General features: G+C 39.2%; 1 protein-coding gene across 4 annotated transcripts in view; it reads left to right on the top strand.

The window, feature by feature from the left end:
* Positions 1–5,275: 5,275 nt before the first annotated feature.
* The window catches only part of sytl2a (synaptotagmin-like 2a), a 39,874-nt gene continuing 20,659 nt past the window's right edge, over positions 5,276–24,490 (top strand). For 2 of the 4 annotated variants that reach the window (XM_083927282.1, XM_083927281.1), the window contains exons 1-5: positions 5,355–12,623; positions 12,969–13,123; positions 15,987–16,110; positions 21,521–21,590; positions 21,692–21,800. In XM_083927282.1, the coding sequence (XP_083783408.1) occupies positions 12,523–12,623; positions 12,969–13,123; positions 15,987–16,110; positions 21,521–21,590; positions 21,692–21,800 (559 nt within the window). In that variant the 5' untranslated portion in view covers positions 5,355–12,522. Of the gene's footprint in view, positions 5,311–5,354; positions 12,624–12,968; positions 13,124–15,986; positions 16,111–21,520; positions 21,591–21,691; positions 21,801–23,323; positions 23,906–24,490 lie in introns of those variants that run through there. The other 2 variants (XM_083927279.1, XM_083927280.1) reach the window with 2 other exon arrangements.

Raw genomic sequence — 24,490 nt, 5'->3', positions numbered from 1 at the left:
CACAGTCCTAAACTGGTTCAAGTCATATCTACAAGATAGGAACTATTTTGTTTCCAATGGCGACTTTGTATCAGAACAAACCAACGTAACGTGTGGAGTCCCCCAAGGTTCAATCTTGGGGCCGACTTTATTTAACATCTATATGCTCCCACTAGGACAAATCATGCAAAATAATAACATTGACCACCATTGCTATGCCGATGACACCCAAATCTATGTAGCGCTATCACCAAATGACTATCGCCCCATAGATCTTCTGTGCCAGTGCATTGAGCAAGTCAAACACTGGATGTGCCAAAATTTCCTTCAACTAAATGAGGATAAAACTGAGATAATTGTTTTTGGTGCTAAGAAAGAAAAGTTTAAAGTCATCCAACACCTTCAATCACTGTCCCTGAAAACCTCAAATAAAGCCAGAAATCTTGGGGTTATTATGGATTCTGATTTACATTTCAACAGTCACATCAAATCAGTAACAAAATCGGCCTATTATCACCTTAAAAATGTAACAAGACTTAGAGGGCTCATGTCAGCTCAAGACTTAGAAAAACTTGTCCATGCCTTTATAACCAGTAGGCTAGACTACTGTAACGGTCTCCTTGCAGGTCTTCCCAAAAAGACTGTCAGGCAGCTACAGCTTGTTCAGAACGCTGCTGCTCGAGTTCTAACAAAGACCAAAAAATGTGAGCACATTACACCAATTCTTAAATCATTACACTGGCTTCCTGTACGTCAGAGAATTGATTTCAAAATCCTCCTGCTCACATATAAATCACTACATGGTCTAGGGCCGAGGTATATCACTGATATGCTCCCACTACATAAGCCTTCTAGATCACTAAGATCCTCTGAGACCAATCTGTTAGTGGTTCGCAGAGTAAACTCAAATCAAGGGAAAGCATCTTTCAGTCATTATGCAACAAACAGCTGGAATAAACTTCCTGAAGATGTAAGACTTTCACCCACTCTGACCACTTTTAAAACTAGACTGAAAACTTTTATGTTCACCTTAGCTTTCTGCTAAATCTTCACACTTTTAACGTCCGCACTGTTTTGATTATTGTCTATGTTTTTATTCTCTTTGTCTTTCTGTAAAGCATTTGAATTCATGACATGTTGTGCTGTGAAGCACTTTGAGTCTGCCTTGTGTATGAAAAGTGCTATACAAATAAAGCTGCCTTGCCTTGCCTTGCCTACATTTTTAACGATGTGGAGAAAATCACTTTCCTTTGAACTGGTTGAACAAAAGCTTCACTGCTTTAGGATTCTTCTTTCTCCTTCTGCTAAGCAGCATCCAAAGGTCCTGAGGTGCAGAGATCTAGCCTCAGTCTGGTCCAGCTCTTTTCAGAGGCTCACCCCACACCTCAATCACACTGTGAACCACTGTGGAAATGACATGGGCAGTCATCTCTAATGATGTTATATGAAAAAAATAACACCCCTCATGATGATGCCTTACACTAGATTAACTGTCCTGGCTTTCATTAAGAGGCAGTTAGATGCTGGATAAGCTAATTCTGAGATAGTGGTAACTGCCAACAGAAGACGAGCAAACAGGGAACTAGCAAAAGACTCAGTTCAAAATGCATTGCTTTCAAAAGAAAAAAAGGACACAACAGTAAGTATAAACAAATGTATCTTAATATTTAGTGTCAGTCAAATATCTTGACAATGTGTTGCCAGATGCTCTAGCTTCTTCCAGGTAATAAGGTTACATGGGGTGTTTGTCTAATGTATGAGCCTGTGAATATTCTCATCTGTCCAGGTCATCATTATCCCCAAATCTGTCAAAAGCAACTGAATTTGGTTATTTGTCAGATAACACTCACAGTTATCACATATCACTCAGATGCGTACATGAACTGATGAAGCCTCTTGGATGAGAGGTGAAACGTCTTCCTAGACAAATAACCAAGTCCAGTTAGTCTTGACTGAAATTGCTTTGGGATGTCTAATGTATGCTTTGTATCCCTTATTATTATATGTAATAGATAGGTGATGTTAAATTCTGGATATTGTCATATATATCACATATATCAAAAGAATGGAGTTCTCCTGCCACCTTGTGGTGCAGCTGACGGAGGAGCTATGGTGTTCTGCTGTTTACTGTTGTGTGCTACTGGTTTTCTGTTATGTCTTCTCATTGCTCTCTGCTGTTTATTGTCCATGTGTTTAACTATTTGTTAAGTGATTTATTTAATATATTGTTGGCCAATGGCCACTTGGGGAGAATATGGGCAGTATGGAATAACTTATGTACACACTCGAACAAAAGCCAGGAGTTCTCAGAAACCTGCACCTAAAGATGATACTGATACCTGGGCTGGGCGTATCGGCCGATACCAGATACCGATCTGATTCTACTGTTGAATGAATAAAGAGTATACCTTGCGATGTGAGTGAAGGCATCAGCCTTGACATAAACATTTAGCCTTTTTTTTTTAAATTAACAAATTAACACAGATATAAATGTACTTAATATTATTTATTAACCAATAAAGTGTACATTAGCTGCAAAAAAGTAAAGTGCACTGCAAACAGATATTTTCAAATGTAATCTAAAATATAGCAGTTACCTGAAATCCAACAAACAATGACTCAATTAACTTGCTGTGTATGATATTAATAAAAAAGAAGTGATTGGGTCAGAATGCTGGTTTTGGCCTCATTCATTCGATATCCGATCCAGCTAATTAGTCAATATCAGAGCCGATATCCAATCCAGGTATCGAATCGGTACATCTCTACCGGCACCACCTCGCCGACAACATGAGGATGCACTTAAAGCTTGTGAAAACCCTAACTGGACCTTTGTGAAAACAGCCACATGAACCAGGAAGGACACCCTCACTCAGACCCACAGTGCTGGGGTTTGCGCTGGCTAGGGTCTGCACGCAGCCGGCACAACATGTCACAATTAAAGTCACAACATAGCGTCACAAGTGTCACTGTTTGGGTAGTGGACTGATCTAATGCTAGTTACCTAGCTCTACAGCCTGTTCCCTCTGCCTGCTCCTGGGAGATTTTGCCGTAGTGGAAGTGAACGTCAGCTCTGAGACCGAGCTTTGCCGTTAGCTTTCAGTGAGTGTCAGTACCATCTCCAAATACAGCCAGCACAAACCAATCCAACCAACACTATAATCCATACTTAGGTCCGTTTTTTCAGAAGCAGCACGTCCTTCTATCCTTTTGTTTTTTCTTTAGCATGTTTAAGCTAACTTTAACTCCTCTTCTGTCCTTCTGTCAAACTGGTGCTTTCCAATTCCAATGGTCATGTGTCCATGGGAACTTGAGCAACGCCACTCACATCACCTCTCATCAATAAATGATCAGTTGTCATTATTGTTACACACACATTTTTAACTAATTATACTTAGAAAGTGATTGGGAGTGGGAACAAAATTCGTCTTTTCATAGGGTGACTAGATGTCCCTGTTTTCAGTGACCTGTTCCCCACTACTGCTGTCCCTGCAAATGTCCCCAGTTTTCACTATGACTGGAAGATCCAAAAATGAAATATAGAAAAAAATTAGCACTATTCGCACAGGCTAAATAAAACCACAAGTAACTTATTATAAACTATTCATCAGGAACTTGTGTCAGTGATGACCAGTGATGCCACTAACGCGTTAGCCTACTTAGAAACGCTACTCTAATCTGACTCCTTTTTTCAGTAACAAGCAGGCTAGTCTAACGTGTTACTATTTCCAAATCAGTAGTAAGATTAAAGTCACTTATCTTAGTCACTGTGTGTTTCTCTGGTGACAGACCCACCTCTTCATTGTCTATATTCTTGAGCTGAGTTGTATTTGCTCTGACAAGACGTCATCCTCCAGTCGTGTTAGCATGGTTCAAATGCTTAAAGCTAAACAATCATTAGAACAATATTCCAACAGCAGCAGGATGCACCAAAAGTTTAAAAAGTCTTACGTTCAAAGTGGGTCGGCTACATATAATATCCAGTTTAGTTTGGCTCTAGTGAAGACAGGGAAACTTGGTGGCAGATTAGCATCTGTTTGTTTGTCGATGAACGAAAGAATTCCATTATGGCCTTCTTAATATTTTATTCTTCACAGGCTGTGGCAGCCAGTGAAGCCACATAGGCCTATATTTCAGGCAAATCAGAAAATACGTATTATGACTAGAAACAGACAATATTAATACATTGAATACATTTTTCAGGAAAAAGTTCTTAAATTCAACTTAAAATGTCAGAAGATGCATTGTTAACGTTACTGTTAAAATGCACTTCTAATAAAGTGAGTATTGGCAAAACCAGTCATTTTCATGTTGAGGTGGCAGGGATGTTGTCGGCAGCTGTTTGCTATTTTCAATCCATATTAAGAGAAAGCTGATTCAACCACCTTAAAACCATATCTTTTCTAGAACCATATACCCAAGGCTGTCATTCAACATGAACTGTGACATTTTCCATTTCAAACTCTTCCCCAAATCTTGTGAAAATCATGTGGTGTAAGGAGGAGGCCTTAGTTTGGGTGAAGTATCTGGCTGATACCTGTTTATTTCAGCTGATTTGATTGATCTTCTTGATCTCTGCAACTTTGATCAGAGGAAATAAACTCATTGTTCAATCAATTACTTTGCAATTTAGGAGAAATTTTGAAATTCTGATTAATGAATGGTAGGGGCAGTGTCCCCGTTTTAGTTTTTCAAAGACAAAAACACTGCATGTTTTTGAGGTTTTTTACGCCTCTGAACCGAAAATGTCCCCTGATTTTGTCTCAGAAATTTGGTCACCTTACAATTGGTCGCTTGCATCTCTGGGACTGTTTGTCTGTCTGTCTCTCTTTCTCCCCAACCGGTGCAGACAGATGTCCGTCCTCCTTAGAGCTGGATCTGTTCGACGTTTCTGCCTGTTATTAAGAGGGTTTTTGTCGCGGATGTGTGCACAAAATTGCTGGATTAAAACTGTATATAATAATAATAATAATAATAATATTTTATTATTATATTATTACTGACTTGTTGCTGCTCATGGGGGAATTGTTGGGTCTCTGTTAATCATGAATTAGTCATAGAGTGAGGTCTAGACTCGATATGAAAAGTGTATTTAGATAACTTTTTGTTGTGATTTGGCACTATAAATACTATTGAATTGAAGTGAATGTAATAAGGTGCTTTATATGTTTCCAGTAAGTGAGAGCCTGTAATGTTGGGCAGAGCAGGCTGTAGAGCTTCCAGCTGCTCTCTGCTCCCTCCTGCTGCTGTGGCTCTGCAGCTCCTCCCTCCTGCAACAGCTCAGGATCCAGTGCAAGTTAGTTTTCACCCAGACAGGAGCAACATCGAGAGGTGAGCTGACTGCTTTCTGACTTCACACTTGGAAAATACTGTTTTTTCTGCAAATGATCTCCACTCTCTTCTGTATGTTGTTGTTAGTGCCGTCTGGGAGGAATACTTACTAAATACTTAGTAAAAGGCACTGCAAAGGGAGATCCAGATGATCAGAACAGCATCAGTGTCACTATAGAACTTTACATTCCTGTTATTGTAAACTGGTAACACAGCAGATTGCAAAATGTAACAACATACTATAAGACCATTATATAAACTCAGTCATGGTTAACTTCATAAAGAACTATGGTGTAGGTTTGTAATTTGGACTAATTCAAATCCATTTAAAACCAGTTTAACTCAGCCAGACTCTCATATTATTTGAATTTATAACAATATTTAAAGTCATATTAACAGCATAATGTGAATTAAAGCCATCTTTCTAAAAGATGAAATCAGAGGATTTACAATACAATATGAGCATAGTTTTTCAACTATAACAACAACCCTTTAAGTGACTTCTCAAAGCCTGCCTGAATGTCTGATGTTCTTACCCAGATAGGGAGTGTTGAAAACAGTTCTTTACATTGCGTTACACCTTTCACATCGTCACTATTCACTTACAGATCAACATATCACTTTTACAGTACATGTATTTGTATTAGAATACTGTTGCTTGTTAAATCTCCAGTTTTCTCAAGGAAGTCCAACAGTGATGAGGAAATAAATCAACAACAAGGAAATAAGTCATCCGTACTACATGCTAGACCTTTTAGAGAAACAGGAAATGCAACATTTTTCTTTGTAAAGAGATAAAGTGCTCCTACGTCAATCTGCCGGAGCTTACGCAGGGAGAGAACATGTTATTTAGGGATTCTTACAGCTCAGTCTCCATGCAGCGTTGTAGAATAGAAGGCGATTACAACTTTCTTAACTTGGCTAGTAAATAAACAATAGGAGCCAAGCACAACTATTATAAGACAATTGAAGATGAATGAATGAATGAATGAATTCAATTCAATTTTATTTATAGTGCCAAATCATAACAAAAGTTATCTCAGGACACTTTACAGAGTAGGCATAGACCACACTCTAGGACATGATTTACATAAACCCAACAATTCCCCCGTAGAGTACGGTGGCAACGAAAAACCTTCCCTATAACAGGCAGGAACGTCGGACAGACCCAGCTCTGTGGAGGACGGCCATCTGTCTTGACTGGTTGGGGAGGAAGAAAAGGAGAGAGAAAGAGAGAAAGACAAAGAAAGACAAAAGACAGTGTGACCGACAAACTTCCAGAGATGCAAGCAGCCAAAGAGTAACAGTAACTATAACAATATCTATCGTAATGTGAATATCACTCATATGTTATGGCAGTTAATACAGCAGAATCGTAGGAACACGCAAATCTAAGGTGATAGAATATGAAAATGATAATAATTATGACGAACATGATCAATGATGAGTAGGGGCAATAGCAGCTAGAATACAGCTAGACATACCACTGATGGTGTTTTTATGGCTACAAATTTTATAATTTATAAGACTAGTGACAGTATAAATGACTAATAGTTATAGAAGTAGCAGGAAGCGTCATGCAGGACCACGGCAGCAGAGACCTGCGAGACGACAAATCACAAACAACTCCGAGGAAGAAGTTGAATTAGTAACATGCATTGATGAGACATGAATGACACAGACAGAGAGGAGAGAAGCTCAGAGTATCAGGAACAGTATTAGCTCCCGGCAGACTAGTCCTATAGCAGCATCATTAAGATGAACGAACTCAGCTTTAAAAATAACAACATAGCCGAGGGCTATGAAAGTTTTAAGTTTACTCTTAAATATGGGGACAGTATCTGCCTCTCGAATAACACTTGGGAGTTGGTTCCACAACAGTGGAGCTTGGTAGCTGAAGGCTCTGCCTCCCATAATTTGGAGACTCTAGGAACGACAAGGAGAGCTTGAGCTCTTTAAGATACGACGGCGCCTGACCAATAAGAGCTTTATAGGTAAGGAGAAGGATTTTAAATTCTATTCTGGATTTTACAGGTAGCCAGTGCAAAGAGGCTTATACAGAAGAAATATGTTCTCTTTGGTTTGTTTTAGTCAGTACAGGAACTGCAGCATTTTGGACAAACTGGAGACTCTTAACAGACTTATTGGAGCAGCCTGATAATAAGGAAAAGAATAACGGCAGCGCTCCACCGTGACCCGAGTGCGCCTGTGCGCACTGTTGGAGAGGTGTAACCCAATTAAAAGCACACACCTTTGAACATATGAATTGCAAGAAAAGCTGGGATTATTTTTAGGAAACGCTGAGTCAAATACATTCAACTTGCTCAAAAGATCCATTTCATTCATTTTGTAATTATGGCTGCAGTATATTTCCACAGAACATACAAAAAGGTGTTGTTTTGTGTTCCCTATTATCCAAGTTTGTGACTTTAAACTCTTTGAAATAGTTTAAAGACTGTAAGTAACCAATGTTCTGACCATTGTGGGTTAGCTGTATATAATCTACGCCTATAGGTGGAAACAACATCCTTCTCATCCAGAACATCACCTATAATGCAAGGGGGTGCATTTCACGGCAGGGGTGCTGAATACGGCACAACGCCGGCGCTCTTGCTCTGTAGCGGGGTTTGCCAGCGGGGTTATTAGGTATTCCGTTAGAGGATACCTTTGTCACCTAGAAGAACCATACCAAGATGTTAATCATCTGATACCTTGTTTGATTTAATACAGTTTATCGAGGGTAGCCACCAACCGAGGAGATGAGTTTGGCTCTGCAGTGCGTCTTGCTGCAGCCACGCACCAACACATTCATTCATTAATTCAATGTCGGGGTCGCGGGGGGCTGGAGCCATGCTGTTTTAAAATATAAAAGAATCGCGTGCCCCCCCCCTGGTCACCTGACCACCACGGTTAGCGATAGCTTGGCATCACAAGTCACCTGTACATTTATTGAGTGGTAGTTTTTGCGATTGATGAATGCATAATCATTCATGGATGGTGCCTTCAGACGCACATGAGTACAATCAATCGCTCCAACCACAATTTTTATTTTTTTTATTGGTTTTAAGAATCTGTTTTGATCTGTTCTTAATATGTGACTGCTTATGCTTAATGACAGCTGAGGTTTATTCATTATTTTCAGACAGGTTTTGCTGTGCTGCACCGCAAATACACAGGCTCAAATGTGCGTACACGACCTCAGACCAGACGTGAGATTTGATCGTAGCTCACGCTCACGTCCAAATTGATAAATGCCGACGTTTGCAAGGAAATGGTCGTACACACGTTTTTCCGCCGTATGTTCGTTTGATAAATGAGGGCCAATGTTCCTAATTTTCGCAATATTAGTCAGGTGAAAATATGCATTCCTTGTTGTTATTGAGTTTCGGAGGCCTTCGGGGCCAAGTACAACAACAAAATTGTAGGTCATCCAGCTTTTTATTTCCTTAATGCAAATTTGAAGTTTATCTAACTGATCGGTTTCTTCTGGTTTGATCGACAAATATAATTGTGTATCATCAGCATAACAATGAAAATTTTGGAGTGCTTCCTCATAATATTTCCTAGGGGAAGCATGTATAAGGTTAATAGAATCGGTCCAAGGACATAACCCTGAGGGGCTCCGTGACTGACTTCAGTGTGCATAGAGGATTTGTCGTTAACATGTACAAACTGAGATCTATCTGATAAATAAGACTTTGACCAGCTCAGTGCGGTTCCTTTAATGCCAATTAGATCCTCCAGTCTCTGTAGCAGGATGCAGTGGTCAGTAGTGTCGAATGCAGCACTAAGATCTAATAGAACAAGTACAGAGACAAGTCCTTTGTCTGAAGCTATTAGAGGGTCGTAAGTCATTTTTACCAGCGCTGTCTCAGTGCTATGATTCGCTCTAAATTCTGACTGGAAGTCCTCAAATAACTCATTATTATGTAAAAAGTCACACAGCTGATTGGCGACTAATTTCTCGAGGATCTTAGAGAGAAAAGGAAGGTTAGATATCGGTCTCTAGTTGGCTAGTACCTCACGATTAAGACAAGGCTTTTTAAGAAGAGGTTTAATTACAGCTATTTTAAAAGACTGTGGTACATAACCTGCTGATGAAGACATGTTAATCATATCTAATACAGGAGGGCTAACTAAAGGTAACATTTCTTTAAGTAACCTAGTTGGAATAAAGCCTAGGAGACAAGTAGAGGGCTTTGATGCGTAAATAGTAGAGGTTAATTTGTTAAGGTCAACTGTAGAAAAGCAGTCCAAGAATATATCAGGTTGTACAGTTGTTTCTAAGGTTCCTAGGTTTGAAGAAAAATTGGTGCCAATCGAGTTGATTTTGTCTCTAATAGCTATAATTTTGTCATTGAAGGTCATGAAGTCGTTACTACTGAGGGTTATAGGAATACATGGCTCAATAGAGCTGTGGCTCTCTGTCAGCCTGGCTACAGTACTGAAAAGAAATCTAGGATTGTTCTTATTCTCTATTAAAGATGAGTAATAGGCAACTCTGCCATTACGGAGGGCCTTCCTATATGTTTTTAGACTATCTTGCCAAACTAAGCGAGATTCCTCCAATTTAGTAGAACGTCACTTACTTTCCGATTTTCGCGATATTTGTTTTAGTTCACAGGTTTGTGAGTTATACCACGGAGCTAACTTCCTCGGTTTCATTATCTTCATTTTTAACGGAGCAACAGAGTCAAGTGTTGTTCGTAGTAAGCCTGCAGCACTGTCAACAAGGTGATCAATTTCAGAGAAATTAGTGCAGGAATCTAGAATATTAGGATAAGGCATTAAATTAAATGAAGATGGAATCGATTCCTTAAATCTAGTTACAGCATTATCAGATAAACATCTAGTGTAGAAACTTTTGCCCAGAGTTGAGTAGTAATATAAATTCAAAAGCTATTAAATAATGGTCTGATGAAATAGGATTACGTGAAAAGACTATTAAATCATTGATTTCCACACCATAGGATAAAACAAGGTTGAGGGTGTGATTAAAACAGTGAGTAGGTTTATGTACACTCTGACTAAAACCAATTGAATCTAGTAGAGAGATAAATGCAATACTAAGGCTATTATTATCAACGTCCACGTGAATATTAAAATCTCCTACAATGATTACTTTATCAGATTTAAGGACTAAATTTGACAGAAACTCTGAGAATTCAGATAGAAATTCAGTGTACGGACCAGGAGCATGGTACACTATAGCAAGTATAATTGGCTTCACAGTTTTCCAGGTTGAATGTGAAAGATAAAGAACAAGACTTTCAAATGAATTATAATTTAGTTTAGGTTTAGGATTGATTAATAGGCCTGAGTCATAAATAGCTGCAACGCCTCCTCCTCGGTCACTGCCTCGAGGAATATGAGTATTAATATGACTGGGAGGAGTGGATTCATTTAGGCTAACATATTCTTTAGGACACAACCAGGTTTCAGTCAGACAGAGTAAATCAATATGGTTATCTGATATCAAATCATTTATAAATACAGCTTTAGATGACAGAGATCTAATGTTTAAAAGTCCACATTTTATTTTCTGATTTTAATATGATGAATCATGTTGTCCACCTACATTGTTGTTTCACTGTTGGCATGACAACAATTCCCAAACTCAAAAATCAATAGTTATTCATTTTTTTAACATAACTTGAGACACTTTTTTTTTTACATTTTCTGATAGGTAACCTACTTATGTGGCAGACATAAGAATACCAATACCACTTGGGCCTCTCCCCCTGGGAGAAAAAAAGGGAGGAGCATTTGTAGTGAGAATAGCTGTTGTGGTGCGTTGAATATCTAGCATGTTACTAGGACTTTATTGCCAATCAATATTTTTTTACCGTGGCCCTGACAGCTCAGCATACTGCATACATGTGCAGATAGACACAGCACAAACTTATCCTCCCATTGACAGCATGACTGAAATGAGTTTTACTGTTTTATGAGGTGAATTTGTAATTGTTGATACCACCACTGCTTATCAAGACACAAAATTAATGGGGTAACATATCTTCATCTTAAAGAGCAACTAAGTCTGTGAAATCTGTCAGTCAAAACTCAAATATATTCAATTTATTATCACAGAAGAGTGAAAACCAGCAAATGTGCACACTGGAGAAGCTAGAACCAGTGGACTTACATTCTTGCTTAAAGGTGACTTAAAGTGCAAATCTGGCGCAAATGGTCTTTTTCGGCACTTACATACATCAAATAAAATACTTTTTTTTCGTGTAACAACTATTAATGGAGAAATCCCAGAGAGTCGCTTACAGCCAGACGTGGCTAACACTGATTAGCTCGGGGCAATACGGTGAAGGCTTTAAAACGTCTTTTTTAACCACTAATACTGCTCAAAATAACAGCAAACCTCTGCAGTAGCATGAGAAGAGTCCCTACACAGAAAACAAAGCTCCAACAACGTAGTTAGTGAGCCCAGAGCTTATTAAAAGAGTGTTTTTAAGACTTACCTACTGGCACCTGTACCAGCTCCTCTCATAGTAAAGTCCATTCAAGTGGATTACCAAAGTCAATCCAAAAGGAAGGAGCCCATTAGTGCTTTGTTTTCTGTGTAGGGACTCTTCTCATGCTACTGCAGAGGTTTGCTGTTATTTTGAGCAGAATTAGTGCTTAAAAAAGATGTTTGAATGCCTTCCCCGTACTGCCCCGCGCTAATCACTGTTAGCCACGTCCGGCTGTTAGCCACTTTCTCAGATTTCTCTGTTAATAGTTCATACACAAAAAAAACTCTCTCGATGGCTTATTTGATGAATGTAAGTGCCGAAAATGACCATGGGATGATTTTGCACCAGAATTACACTATAAACGATTAATCAGTTATCAAAATTGTTGCTAAATGTGTCTGTTTAGCCATGCAAAAAGAGAAACAGACTTTCTTCTGTAAATATCAGATAATATAATCCCCCCCTTGATTTATAGCTGTTTGCTCTTTAGAAAGAGTCAAGCATGGCTGTAGAAAACAACCCCAGCTGAAGCAAAATATCTAAAAGAAGAGTGAATGTTACAAGTGCCTTAACAGCTAAAGCACAGATCACATAGTTTGTGTAAACCTGACACTGACTTGACTTGGATGAACAGAACAAGACCTGTGAGAGCTTCACTAAGACCAGTATGAAGTGGTGATCATGTTCAGCCACTAGACACAAACTCTGAGGGAAGCTGAGGACGCAGCAGGCGGCAGCAGTCACCATGATCGACCTGAGTTTCCTGACGGAGGGGGAGCAGGAGGCCATCCTGGCTGTGTTAAAGAGGGATGCTGAGCTGAAAAAGACTGAGGAGCAGCGTGTCCTGTGAGTTCATTGTGTCACTTGTTCCATGTTGGGTCTAGGTCAAAGCACAAACTAGTCCCTCACGCTTTCATTTTGATCTGAGATGAGACTGTGTCTTTCCTGAATCTTAGAACTGTAGAAAGTACATTTATTTGCTGCATAGAAGTTCCAGGTGCAGGTGAAAGTGTTGCTTGCAGCCTAGCAGAGGCTTATATATGTTTCGGGTTTTTTTTGCAGAAGAATTTAGGAAAAATGTGCTTTTTAAAAAAAAAAGTCTTATAGTATAGTTTAATTTTTCTTATAGTCTCAGTAATGCTCTGAATTAAGTGGTGACCATACATTTCCCACTGATGCGTCTGCACTCAGGAGCCTACAGAAGACTGTGAGTGACAAGGGCCAGCTGAGGTACATGACTGGAGAATGGTTCTACGAGACCAAGCAGCTTCGTCATCAGGATCGCATCCATGGCTCCGAGATCATCAGGGCCTCCATGAGACACTCACATAAACCACTGACTATATGTGAGTCTTCTATATATCCCGCAGAGCTTTTCTCTTGCATGAACATGATGAACGTATTCTTGTATGTGAATTAAGAGATATATTTTCTCTGCATGATCAGAATGACATGAAGAAGAGAAAACCTGAGACTTTTTCTCAAAAAAGGTTCAAGTACCATACTCCAGAGCTAAAGTATGGTCTGGCTACACCGGTTTATCATTTTGGTGTAGGCAGAAAAAATGCTGTGGCTTGTTTGTATTTTATGAACCAATCACAGTCATCTTGGGCAGTCTAAGCCTGTTGCAGAGATAGAGAGCCAAAGTCTGTGGACGGTGTGTAAGAAAATTGCAGTTTGTTGTAAAACAATAAAGTATAAGACGGGAAACGCATAATTAGATAAACTACACTTCAAGCTGCCGTGTTTCACATAGGGATGTAATGGTACTCACATGAACAACAGGTCTTGCTTGTTCTTTCGCGTTCTTTTGCGTTCTTTCGCGTTCTTTCGCTTCCAGGTTGATAAAAAGAGTTGCTGGATAGAACACATCAGATAAGATAAAGTTATATGTTTTATGGAACATAGCTAAGTTAGCTAACTAGCTAGCGAGCAAGCTCGGTGATGTATGGGATCGTATCTATGTTTCGCCGGTTCTATGTTCCCAGCTTTGTTTGTTACCGTGGAACATAGAGTCAGATGTTCCCTGCTTTTCACAAAAGAGTGCTATGTTCCCCAGTCTGTTACTTTTCCACAATCCGTGCTGAATTCCACAGCAAATAGACCTATATAGACCCTAACACTAACCCTACCCCTACCAGTAACCCCTAACCCTAACAAAATGCTGAATTAAATCCGTGAAGGCAGAGGCTTATTCGACCGGGGAACATAGAGATGACCCTGTGACGTATATTGTGCAAGATAAAAGGTGCAGACTGTGACTTCCATTAAATATTTAAATTATCTTTTAAATTGGCAAACATGTTATTAATGGCACTATTTTTTATCTTGTGCAGTTCACTACCGTACACTACTACCATTCTTCAAATTCGGCAAATTCAGTCCCAGGGGGACACTGGAGGGCGAAGGACTTTGCCTTTTGCCTTTTATCCCAGCACTGTAAACTCCCACTAAAACAGACTGCAGCCTCATAGATTTGGTAGCATAGCTAGAGTCTTGTTGCCTGGACATCCAGACCCACATCTATCCGGACGTAGGGTCGGGCAATGAGCAATAGACCTTCACAACTCAAGGGGTGGCATCAACGCATACATTTCAAAATACCACTGCACGCAACTGGATAACACTACGATCAACTACAACCAACTGGAGCAATGAACAACAGCGCAGTACTGTCACCATCGGTTACACCCTCCCATAACAGATAGTAAGATTTGATTGGTGAGTTGGGATTCTCTGACACAGTTAATGAGCTCCAACAGTGTGTGCCCAGAGGCAGCAGCAGAGTGAATTGAAATTTGCTGGCGGTGCGTCTGGATTTCCAGGGTCTTGTTTAGCAGCCCTTATACTAGCCTTAACCCAGTTGCTGCTGATAGGATGCAAACTAATTTTCAACTTGTTGAAATTGTTTTTCTTGTCCAAACTAAACCATTAGCTAAGCTGTTAACATGAGAATGTATGCAAGGTGTACTATCAAATTTTTGTTAAAGGGAAGGGTATCATGTTATGGCACACTGTCAATACTTTGAAACATTATGACTGTGTTTGTAGTAGGATTTGGGATGGATCTGAAACCAGTGTTTACATTAGTTAGCCTTTCAAGATTCAAGATTCAAGAAGATTCAAGAAGCTTTATTTATCCCGAGGGAAATTATTGATCAGATGTCCGTCCTCCATATAGCTGGGTCTGTTCCACATTCTGGACTGTTAAAGGGAAGGTATTCGTTTCCACTTTGTCCACACGATTACTGTTGCTGCTCATGGGAGAACTCTTGGGTCTACGGTAAATCATAAATAAGTCATACAGTGTGGTCTTTACCGACTCTTTATGTAAAGTGTCTTGAGATAACCTTTGTTATGAATTGTCACTGAAAAAGAAGTTGAATTGAATTTCTTGCCATTGGGATAGTTTCAAGTGAAAGAGTGAGATAACACTACAGTGATGCTCTGGTTCAGCCCAGGAAACTACCTTTTGTTTTTTAAAATCACACTGCAGTTCAACAAAATGTATAGCCTGGAAACCAGACGAATCTACCAAATGCGTGTAATATTCAGACAGATTTCCAGCCGACTTGGCCCTGGGTGGAACAATCCCAATATCCTCATATATATAAAACATTTTAGTGTACTGTTTAGCTGTAATTTGAGAAAGATTGTGACCTTCAAACCGGTAAGAGCACCATCTCAACTTGCATGTGTCGCTCAGCGTTACATCATTTTGTTGTTCTTACTGGTTGTAGGTCACGTTTCCTTGATCTGATTGCTTGTAGGTTTATCTAATAGCATCCAGCTTGAATTTGGTCTGCACCATTAATAATACCCCTTGGAAATCAAAAATTAACTGAGATGTTCTAGATGCCAGGCTACAAAGTGTGTCCCAAGTGGTCTTTATTTCTTTTTTTCCTCGAGTCAGTATGTTTAATGAGGCTGTGATAATCCACAAGATCAAGAAAGTGCATTCTAGACAAAAAGACCAGAGCAAGGAAAAGAATAGGGTTATAAAGACTTCTTATATGATTAGACAAGAATGAATGCAGGCTCTGTATAGGAGCTGGCTAGATTGTACATTTATTTTGGTCAGGATAGATACTTATGAGTACAACTGCTGGTTTTTACATTAATCTGTAAGGTAATTTAGATATTATTGTTATTGTAATTACAATGAATGGTTAACTTTCTTTAACAGTAGCTGTGTGTTGTGTGCTGCAGTGGAGCTTTCGCAGATAGTGCCTCAGAAGCCCAGTTTTGTCAGCAGTGAAAAAAGAGAAGTGTTCGTCCCACCTGTACTTTGTGGAGTCCTTCAAGAGCCTCACATACAGCTCAGCAATAAAAGGTGAGTATCGACAACTGAAGCACCAGTTATCCATTTATCACATTTGTTGGGCAGGTTTTTGAGTGTTAAAATTTAAAGGTTTCCCAAAATTACAACTTTACTGTGGGTTTTGTCTCGTAATTGGCATTATTTAATGAGGCATAAATGATACAGATAGAGAGAGGAGAGGTGATAGAAGCTCAGAGTATCACAGAAAGTCCCCCAGCAGACTAGGCCTATAGCAGCATAACTAAGGGCTGGTCCAAGGCTAACCTGAGCCAGCCTCATAAGCTTTATCAAAGAGGAAAGTTTGAAGTCTACTTTTAAATATGGAGACAGTGTCTGCCTCCTAAATAACAAATCGGAGGTGGTTCCACACATAAGGGATTTTATAGGAAAAGGACTTCATACACTGTTAAGCTACGTTCAGACCGGACAGTAGATGTGAAAAAAACGTCAATCATGCGTTTGGAGCACCGGAAAGCCAAACGAGGCAGATGAGGCTAGACCGGCTCAGCCTGCAGCTATACCCTACTCCGCTGTTGTGCTAAATGGAAGTGATGCTAACAGGGATCTGAATGCTTCTACAAGAACTGAGAGGAAGAGAGAAAAGACGGACAGATGGACAGAGAGAGACAAAGACAGACACAAAGACAGAGAAAGACACACTTCCAGAGATGCAAGCAACCACAAAGTAACAGTTACTATAATAATATCTATAGTAATGTGAATATAACTTATATGTTATGGCAGTTAATACAGCAGAATAGTAGAAACAAGCACAGCTAAGGTGATAGAATATGAAAATGATAATAATTATGGTTGTAAACATGATAAATGATGAGCAGCGGCAACAGCAGCTACGACACAGCGAGACATACCACCGATGGTGCCTCGGGAAGAAGTTGAATTAGTAACATGCATTGATGAGACACGAATGATACAGACAGAGAGGAGAGAAGCTCAGAGTATCCGGAAAAGGATTATCCCCTGGCAGACTAGGCCTATAGCAGCATCATTAAGCAGAACAAAATCAGCTTAAAATAACACCATTGCTAAGGGCTCGTAAGCCCTAGCTGTAAACTTTATCAAAAAGGAAAGTTTTAAATTTACTCCCAAATATGGGGACAGTGTGTGCCTCTCGAATAACACTTGGGAGTTTGTTCCACAGGAGAGGATCTTGGTAGCTGAAGGCTCTGCCTCCCATTCTACTTTTGGAGACTCTAGGAATGACAAATAGCCCTGCATTCTCACAGTGATCTAATTGGGTAATACGGTACTATGAGCTCTTTAAGATATCACGGAGCCTGACCAATAAGAGCTTTGTAGGTATGGAGAAGGATTTTAAATTCTATTCTAGATTTTACAGGGAGCCAGTGCAAAGAAGCTAAGACAGGAGAAATATGTTCTCTTCGATTTGTTTTAGTTAGTACACGAGCTGCAGCATTTTGGACCAACTGGAGACTCTTAACAGACTTATTGGAGCAGCCTGATAATAAGGAGTTGCAGTAGTCCAGCCTAAAAATAGCAAATGCATGGACTAGTTTTTCTGCATCTTTCAGAGACAAAATGTTCCTAATTTTCGCAATATTACGATATGTCCATTATTTTATTTTTCTTGATGTGGTAAAGGACTGCAACAGTGGCGGCTATGGTAATCCGCTAGATATATCACAGAGAACTTTATGACGCTTACCACAATCTCAACGCTGACGCACCACAGATTCACCTGAAAAGTTAAATCATTTCAAATTGCACGTTGGACGCTTTGGATGCGATGGATGTGAAAATCGCGTCCATCATCACTAGTAGCATGCTGCCCATCTTGGAATCGCTTCCGTAGATTGATTTGTATGTAACCGCGCTGCTTCTATCCAATCGCATAAGGTCTGAATGCAGCTTTAGCAAGTGGTTGACACTAAGCAAGTGTATATTTAAAGAAAAATCTTGCCTCCTGTAATTTTAAAGGCTGAAGCTGGTTTTGAATACTGAGAATACTTTGAATACTACTAAGACAAAGGTCATGATTTTTTCCAGGGTACAGCCATAGAGCTGGTCTCGTCTTATAAGTACCATATTTCAAGTTCAGTTTCTAAACTTAAGGTAAAACTGGGCTTTTACTTTAGGAATAGATCTTGCTTCTCTTGTGGAGCCAGGAAACACCTCACAGAGTTTCTCCCCAACGGCCCCCCCTTGACGGTCAAGTAGCGCCAGATCACAACATAAGTAATTTAAGGACAGAACTGGTCTATACCTTGTCCTCTTATTAAACAAACTATCTTTATTCCACAATTAAGTATCTGCTAATGCAAACAGTACTTCATACAGCTGCAGTTTATGACGAAACCTAGATAAGGGATTAAACCCGGATATTCCGGTTATCCTGGCTGACTGTATCCATGATCCTTATGATCTTATTAAACAAACTATCTTTATTGCGCAATTAAGTATCTGCTAATGCAGGCTTGATTAATCCTGCTGCTTTATCTGTTCGGTTAGCTGTCACTCAGATCACAAATCAAACAGGTTTCACAATTATTCCATCATCTTTTAACCTAATTCAATTTTTATTAGCCATGAAAGTACCAGGTATACATTTTGTGTAAGTGTGTGTGTGTGTGTGTGTGTGTGTGTGTGTGTGTGTGTGTGTGTGTGTGTGTATATATATATACAGTACATACACACACACACACACAAATGCAGTGGTGGGAAAGTACATTTACTCAAATACAGTACTTAAGTACAATTTTGAGGTACTTGAGTAATTCCATTTGATGCTACATTATACTTCTACTCCACTACATTACAGAGGAAATATTGTACTTTTTACTCATCTACATTCTTTTGGTAACTTTAGTTATTTTACAGATTCAGATTGTTAATACAGAATATTCAATTCCATATATTTTTATAGATTAAGCTCCACAGCAGTATATAAAGTAAATACAACTAGCACACTTTTATCAGCTGCAATATTAAAGTGATATTTACATAAATATATTCATAATTATAATATTCTGAAATGGGCCATTCTGCATAATGACTACTTTTACTTTTTGTACATTTAGATACTTATATTTGTACTTGTACTTTTACTAAGTTACATAGGTATAGTGTAGGTAAAAGCTCTGAGTACATACATATATATGTATATATATATATATATATATATATATATATATATATATATATATATATATATAGTGGTCTTTCCAGAGTAACATTAAATCCCACTGATCTTTTAAGGAGGAGGAGCTCAATGTGGGAGGAGTCACATTGAGCATTGGGCAACGTGTTGTTCACCTGTTCATTTATGAAAATGACGTGACACAAATGACAGGTTATTTTTGAACACTTGCCTGTCACCCCTTTTCTCGCTGCTCAATAATAGCGGCCAACTTTCCCTTTTACTAATGATATTTTTCACTTCCTCATAAGTTTCCATTAGTTCTTGCTGTTTGGACGCAGAGAAGAACGCTGTACGCGTCTTTTCCGTGTCTGCATCAGTGAATCTGTTCTCGACCTCTCGGCCTTTGGAATCTGAGCCTGTGAACCTGTGAACCTGTGAACGTGCACTCAACAAAATTACTTACACCTGGCTTGACATAGATGCCGCTTCTCATCCTGGCTTGGTGTACGTGCAACCGATTAAGCTAGGAGGATCAGACCAGACTGGTTCAAGGCTGGCTTTTTCATTCATCCCGGAAGTCTTAATTCTGCCTTCGTGCAACAGCGGTCTATGGTCACTGTCAGTGAGTCAGCGTGTCTTCACTGTGGGATTTTTTTAAAAGCTTCCAAGGCAGAAATAAGCTGCGGAAACTCACCAGCAGCAGTGTGAAGCTGCTGGTGAGCCATGGTGTCCGTTTTTTTCGGACACCATGGCCACTGCTGTAGTCAGAGATGACGGAGAAACAACAGAACTTTGAAAACCTCCTGCTTCCCTAACATGTTTGCCTTCTCTGTGAGTCATGTAAACGAACAATAGTGCGCTGACAGGACTTCATGGGGCATTCAAGTGCACCTTTGACCTGCTACAAGTGAATTTCCACAACGATAAATAGAAAGAGGTAGATGAGAAAAAAAGCCGCCTGTCAGGTGAAAGAGATACTTCTCTTTGTAAAGAAAAATCTACCATTAATGTTCAAGTGACTACATTAAGCCTCTAACAACGACAACAACAACAACAACCTAAAGGTGCCTCCTAGTCCTCCAGTTGTTGCTTTTAGCTGTTGCACTTTTTTGGGGAAAGTACTGTATTACAAATTGTTTATTCTTACATCCCATTTCCTGCTGTATTTTTTATTTGAGCTTATTTATTTTATTATTTGAAAAGTGCCTTCAGTTCTGCATTGGTATTTTGTTATTCATTTTCAGTTTTACCAATATGTATACTACTTTGTTTTATACATGTTATGTTTTAAAGTTTGGTTCAATAAAAGAAAGAAAAGTTCCAAAAATGTTTCTGTATGCTGTAAATTATAGTTCTAAGGGGAGAAAAACATCTGAATGGGCAAAAATCGGTATAGACATGGTAGTTTCTCTACAAAATTGGGATTGGCCCAGAAAATTGCAATCAGTGCACACCCCTTTATTTATCTTATTTACACATGTCCTGTCATTTCTGTCTCTATATGGTCGCACGTCTACACATGTGCGCACAACAAGGGGATAGATCGCGCATCGGAAAATATGTCAAAAGGCATTTCGTTATGCTGCTCCCTCTGCATGGAACTCCCTGCAAGATGAATTAAAAATGTCGGACCTGATCCCTCTTAATAGCTATGTTGAAATTCTTAAAACCAAGGAACTTGAAAGCATTGGGCTTTGTCACTGTTCACAATCAAATGTAAATCAGATGGAACACTTCTTAAATCTATTTTTGATTTTGTTTTTTTGTACGAATGTTATTTAAATCTTTACCTCTGCTGCCCCTTGGCCAAGTCACCTTTGCAAAAGAGATTGTATATCTCAATAAGTTTTACCTGGTTAAATAAAGGAAATATATATAAAGAACCTCAAAAGTACCATTTTGAAACTCTGTACACATTTAGAAAACACCACATATAAAAATATGGTCTGTGTAGTCTGCGTTGAGCACCATCACATGCTGCAGTAGTAGAGTAGATTATATGGCTGTGACTGCCAGTGAGTGGAGTTGTGCACCCAGTAAAAGGATACTTAGTAATTGGCCCCGTAGTAATCGTCTTAAAAGGTCAGGTCTCACATGTTCATGTTTTCCACTGCTTCTGAGGTGACCTGCCTTTTCTTGATTATTTCATGTATAGAAGAGGCTGTAAGGCACTTACATGAGCATATACATTTCCAAGTCCAAATTAAATTAATTATTTTTGAATGCCCAGAAAGTTAAAAGTTGCACATTGTATCTAACGAATCTGTCAACGCATCTTGTCATCTTTCTTTAATCTAATAGGTACCAAAACCAGGAGTCATACGACACATCACAAGATACAGCTGTTCCAGTTTTACAGTCACCCACAAAGGTAGGCTTCTGACTGGAGAAATAAAATCATGCAGAGTCTCGTATGAGTCCATGCTTCAGTGTTTTGCAGGAGTTATATTTATCTACCTTCTTTTGTTGAAGCAAAGAAAAAATCCATTCAACAGTGATGTCATTGCAAATCACACTTTTGAAGAAAAGGATGATCAGTTATTGGACGGAGCGGTTGATCAAACCCAGACACATAATGAGGGTGAGTTTCTCATCTCATCTCATCTCATCTCATCTCATCTCATCTTCAACTGCTTATCCGGGGTCGGGTCGGTTTTTATGTTAATGCTAATTAATCAGTTATTTAAAAGCAACTATTTTAAAGCAACTACAAGTAACTTTCATTTTCTGTTGTTTTTGGTGTCTGGTCACATTCCGTTGCTCTGATTTGGTTGTAAATTCATCTAATTGCATCCAGAGGCATTTTACCCTGCACTAGCGGGAAATCAAAAATAAACTGAGAGGTCCCAGACTAATATGCACTTACGAATGTACGCATTTGCGAATGTTACATTATAAGCTAATAAGCTAGCTTTATTTTAACCAGCAGCGTTATATATATTGATGTAAAACCCTGTCTTGCGATATAGTATTTTATGAATCAAATAAACATATTACATACCTGTCTAGGAGAAAGAGAGCAACAATCTCTTCCTGCTTCCTTTTCACTGGCTAACCTACACACTGCAAAACTGCCTGGGAAAATGTAAACACAGGCCATTTCATTCTGTGTGCAGTAAATCATTTTTATCTGATTTTGGAGGGAATCTGATTCAGAGACAGGCATGAAAAATAATTATAAAAATAACAGGCTTCTCACCGATTTGCTTATGTAGGTTATATTGAGGCATCATTATTAAAACAAGACTGTGTTAAACAAAAAACCTAGGAGTTGCTTTAAATCTGTAAGTGCAAGTTGATAACTTGATCTAATGATACATCATGTGTTGTTTTTTGATTTGAGAGGACTGCTTGATGGACAAATGGTGATAGCAGTTCCATTACAAACTAATGTAAGTCTGGTTCTAGAAATCTGTTTGACATCCAGGTGTGTGGGACCTTAATGCATCACCGGTTTCAACCTGTTCTGTGAACAGCATATTGGCATGAGCAGAGGTTGCATGGCAGTGGAAAGCATGTACTGACTTGTGATTTCTAACAATGTTATCATCTGATTTCATTCCTTCTGCTTAGCAGTTTCAGAGTGGTAAAGAAAAAGACAAAATACAAATCCACAAAGGTCCTGGGTAGTTATCAGTGCTGGTTTACAAATATTTAATAACTCAATAAGCGCAGCAATTTGCTAAGTGTACACAACAGACAACTCTTATAATTGAACCAAAGTTTTACAGATGAAGTTTTTGTATTTGTGCCAGTATTTCTGCGTATATTTTCTTCCGGTCGCTATGGTTGATAACAATAAGCTAGTGATCTGGGATCCCAGATTTTCCCTGGGTTTGTCAAAGTGAAGGAAAGTCCAAATACACAAGGCTGTCAGACTAGCCAGAGGATTACACAGAAATACATTCCAAAGCCATAATCTTTACCACATGACTTGTGGCTGCACAGGAAAAACAGTGTTTTTGTTGGAGAAACTATATGATAAGAAGGAAACAACGGACACAAATAGTGACAGCTTAGACAAATGGGTTACCTATCCATACACATACAAAACACATACCTGATGTGTTGTTGTTTATGAACATTTGTTTTTGTTTCTTTCAGAGCCTTTACATTCACCTGATAGCTGCATTTCTTATCCTAGTAACCTTAAACAAGACCCTGTTGATAGCCCGATCACCCAGAATGCATCTGTTCCCATGCCAATGTCTGGATACAGGACAGTCAGCAACAGTTCTCAGGACTGTTTTGTTGAGGAAGACAAGCCAGGAAGTCAGCAGACTAACTCTTCTGCTCCACGGGGCATCCTCAAGTACTCTTCCACTTCTAGCTCCACAGAATCCCTGTTCTCTCGCCTGGACCTGCAGAGTCCAGTTAGCCTTGATTTACCCACTGAGACCTGGATAGACAGGAAACAGGTAAGGTTCAGCTCCATGGTTGGTCGGAACCGAGTGGAGTGGCAAGATGGGAAGGAGCTGGGAGAGCACAGTTTGTTGGACGCTGACTCCATCACTCCCTCTGAGGCGGAAAAAGATAGTGACCTTAAGAATATTGTCAGTACCACATGTAGCCCACATAGGCCTTTACTCAAGCAGGGTGAAGTGGATTCACATAAAGGAGAACTCAAGTGCAAAAACGAGGCAAACCTCCAAGAACAAGAAGCTGGCCAACACCAGGGCCTTGGTGGTAAGAGTTTTATTTCAAACCAATGAGTCAACTAAACAGCCAATCAATAAGTGCAACTAATAACCAATGACAATATCTACACATTCATAAACATTAAGACGTACAACAAGGGTATACAAAAATAATTTGTACATTCAACCTGCTTGTGCATGTTCATGCATGAAGCAAAATATGAGCATTCATGTATGACTGCTTATGAGACTGGTGGATAAGAACAGCAAGAAAAAAATTGCTTTTATTGTATTATTGGGTTTTACCGCACCTTGCTTTGGCATTATGGTCTGCAGTTTTGCTATTACTGCCTCATGCCATTTGTTTTACTTTTTCATTGGTTTATTATATTACTGTGAAATGAAGTAGGACATTGCTAATCCCAAAGTATACTGTACGAGTGGGGCTAAAGTGAAGCTTTAATAATCTGCTTATTTATTTAGTCCACAGTTGCTCAAGGCATATTTAGTATTATAATGTAAATTCTTATACGTAGATGTTTAGTGTTTTAGAGCATATTTATAACTTTTCTGATAACATCAGTGTGATACAGTTGGAACACTCTGTGTTGCCATCATTTCATTTCACCTGGGT

The sequence above is a fragment of the Echiichthys vipera genome (assembly GCF_963691815.1).
Source record: "Echiichthys vipera genome assembly, chromosome: 14".
NCBI lineage: Eukaryota > Metazoa > Chordata > Actinopteri > Perciformes > Trachinidae > Echiichthys > Echiichthys vipera.
Note: the sequence above shows the minus strand (reverse complement) of the source record. Positions and strands in the feature narration are given on the sequence as shown.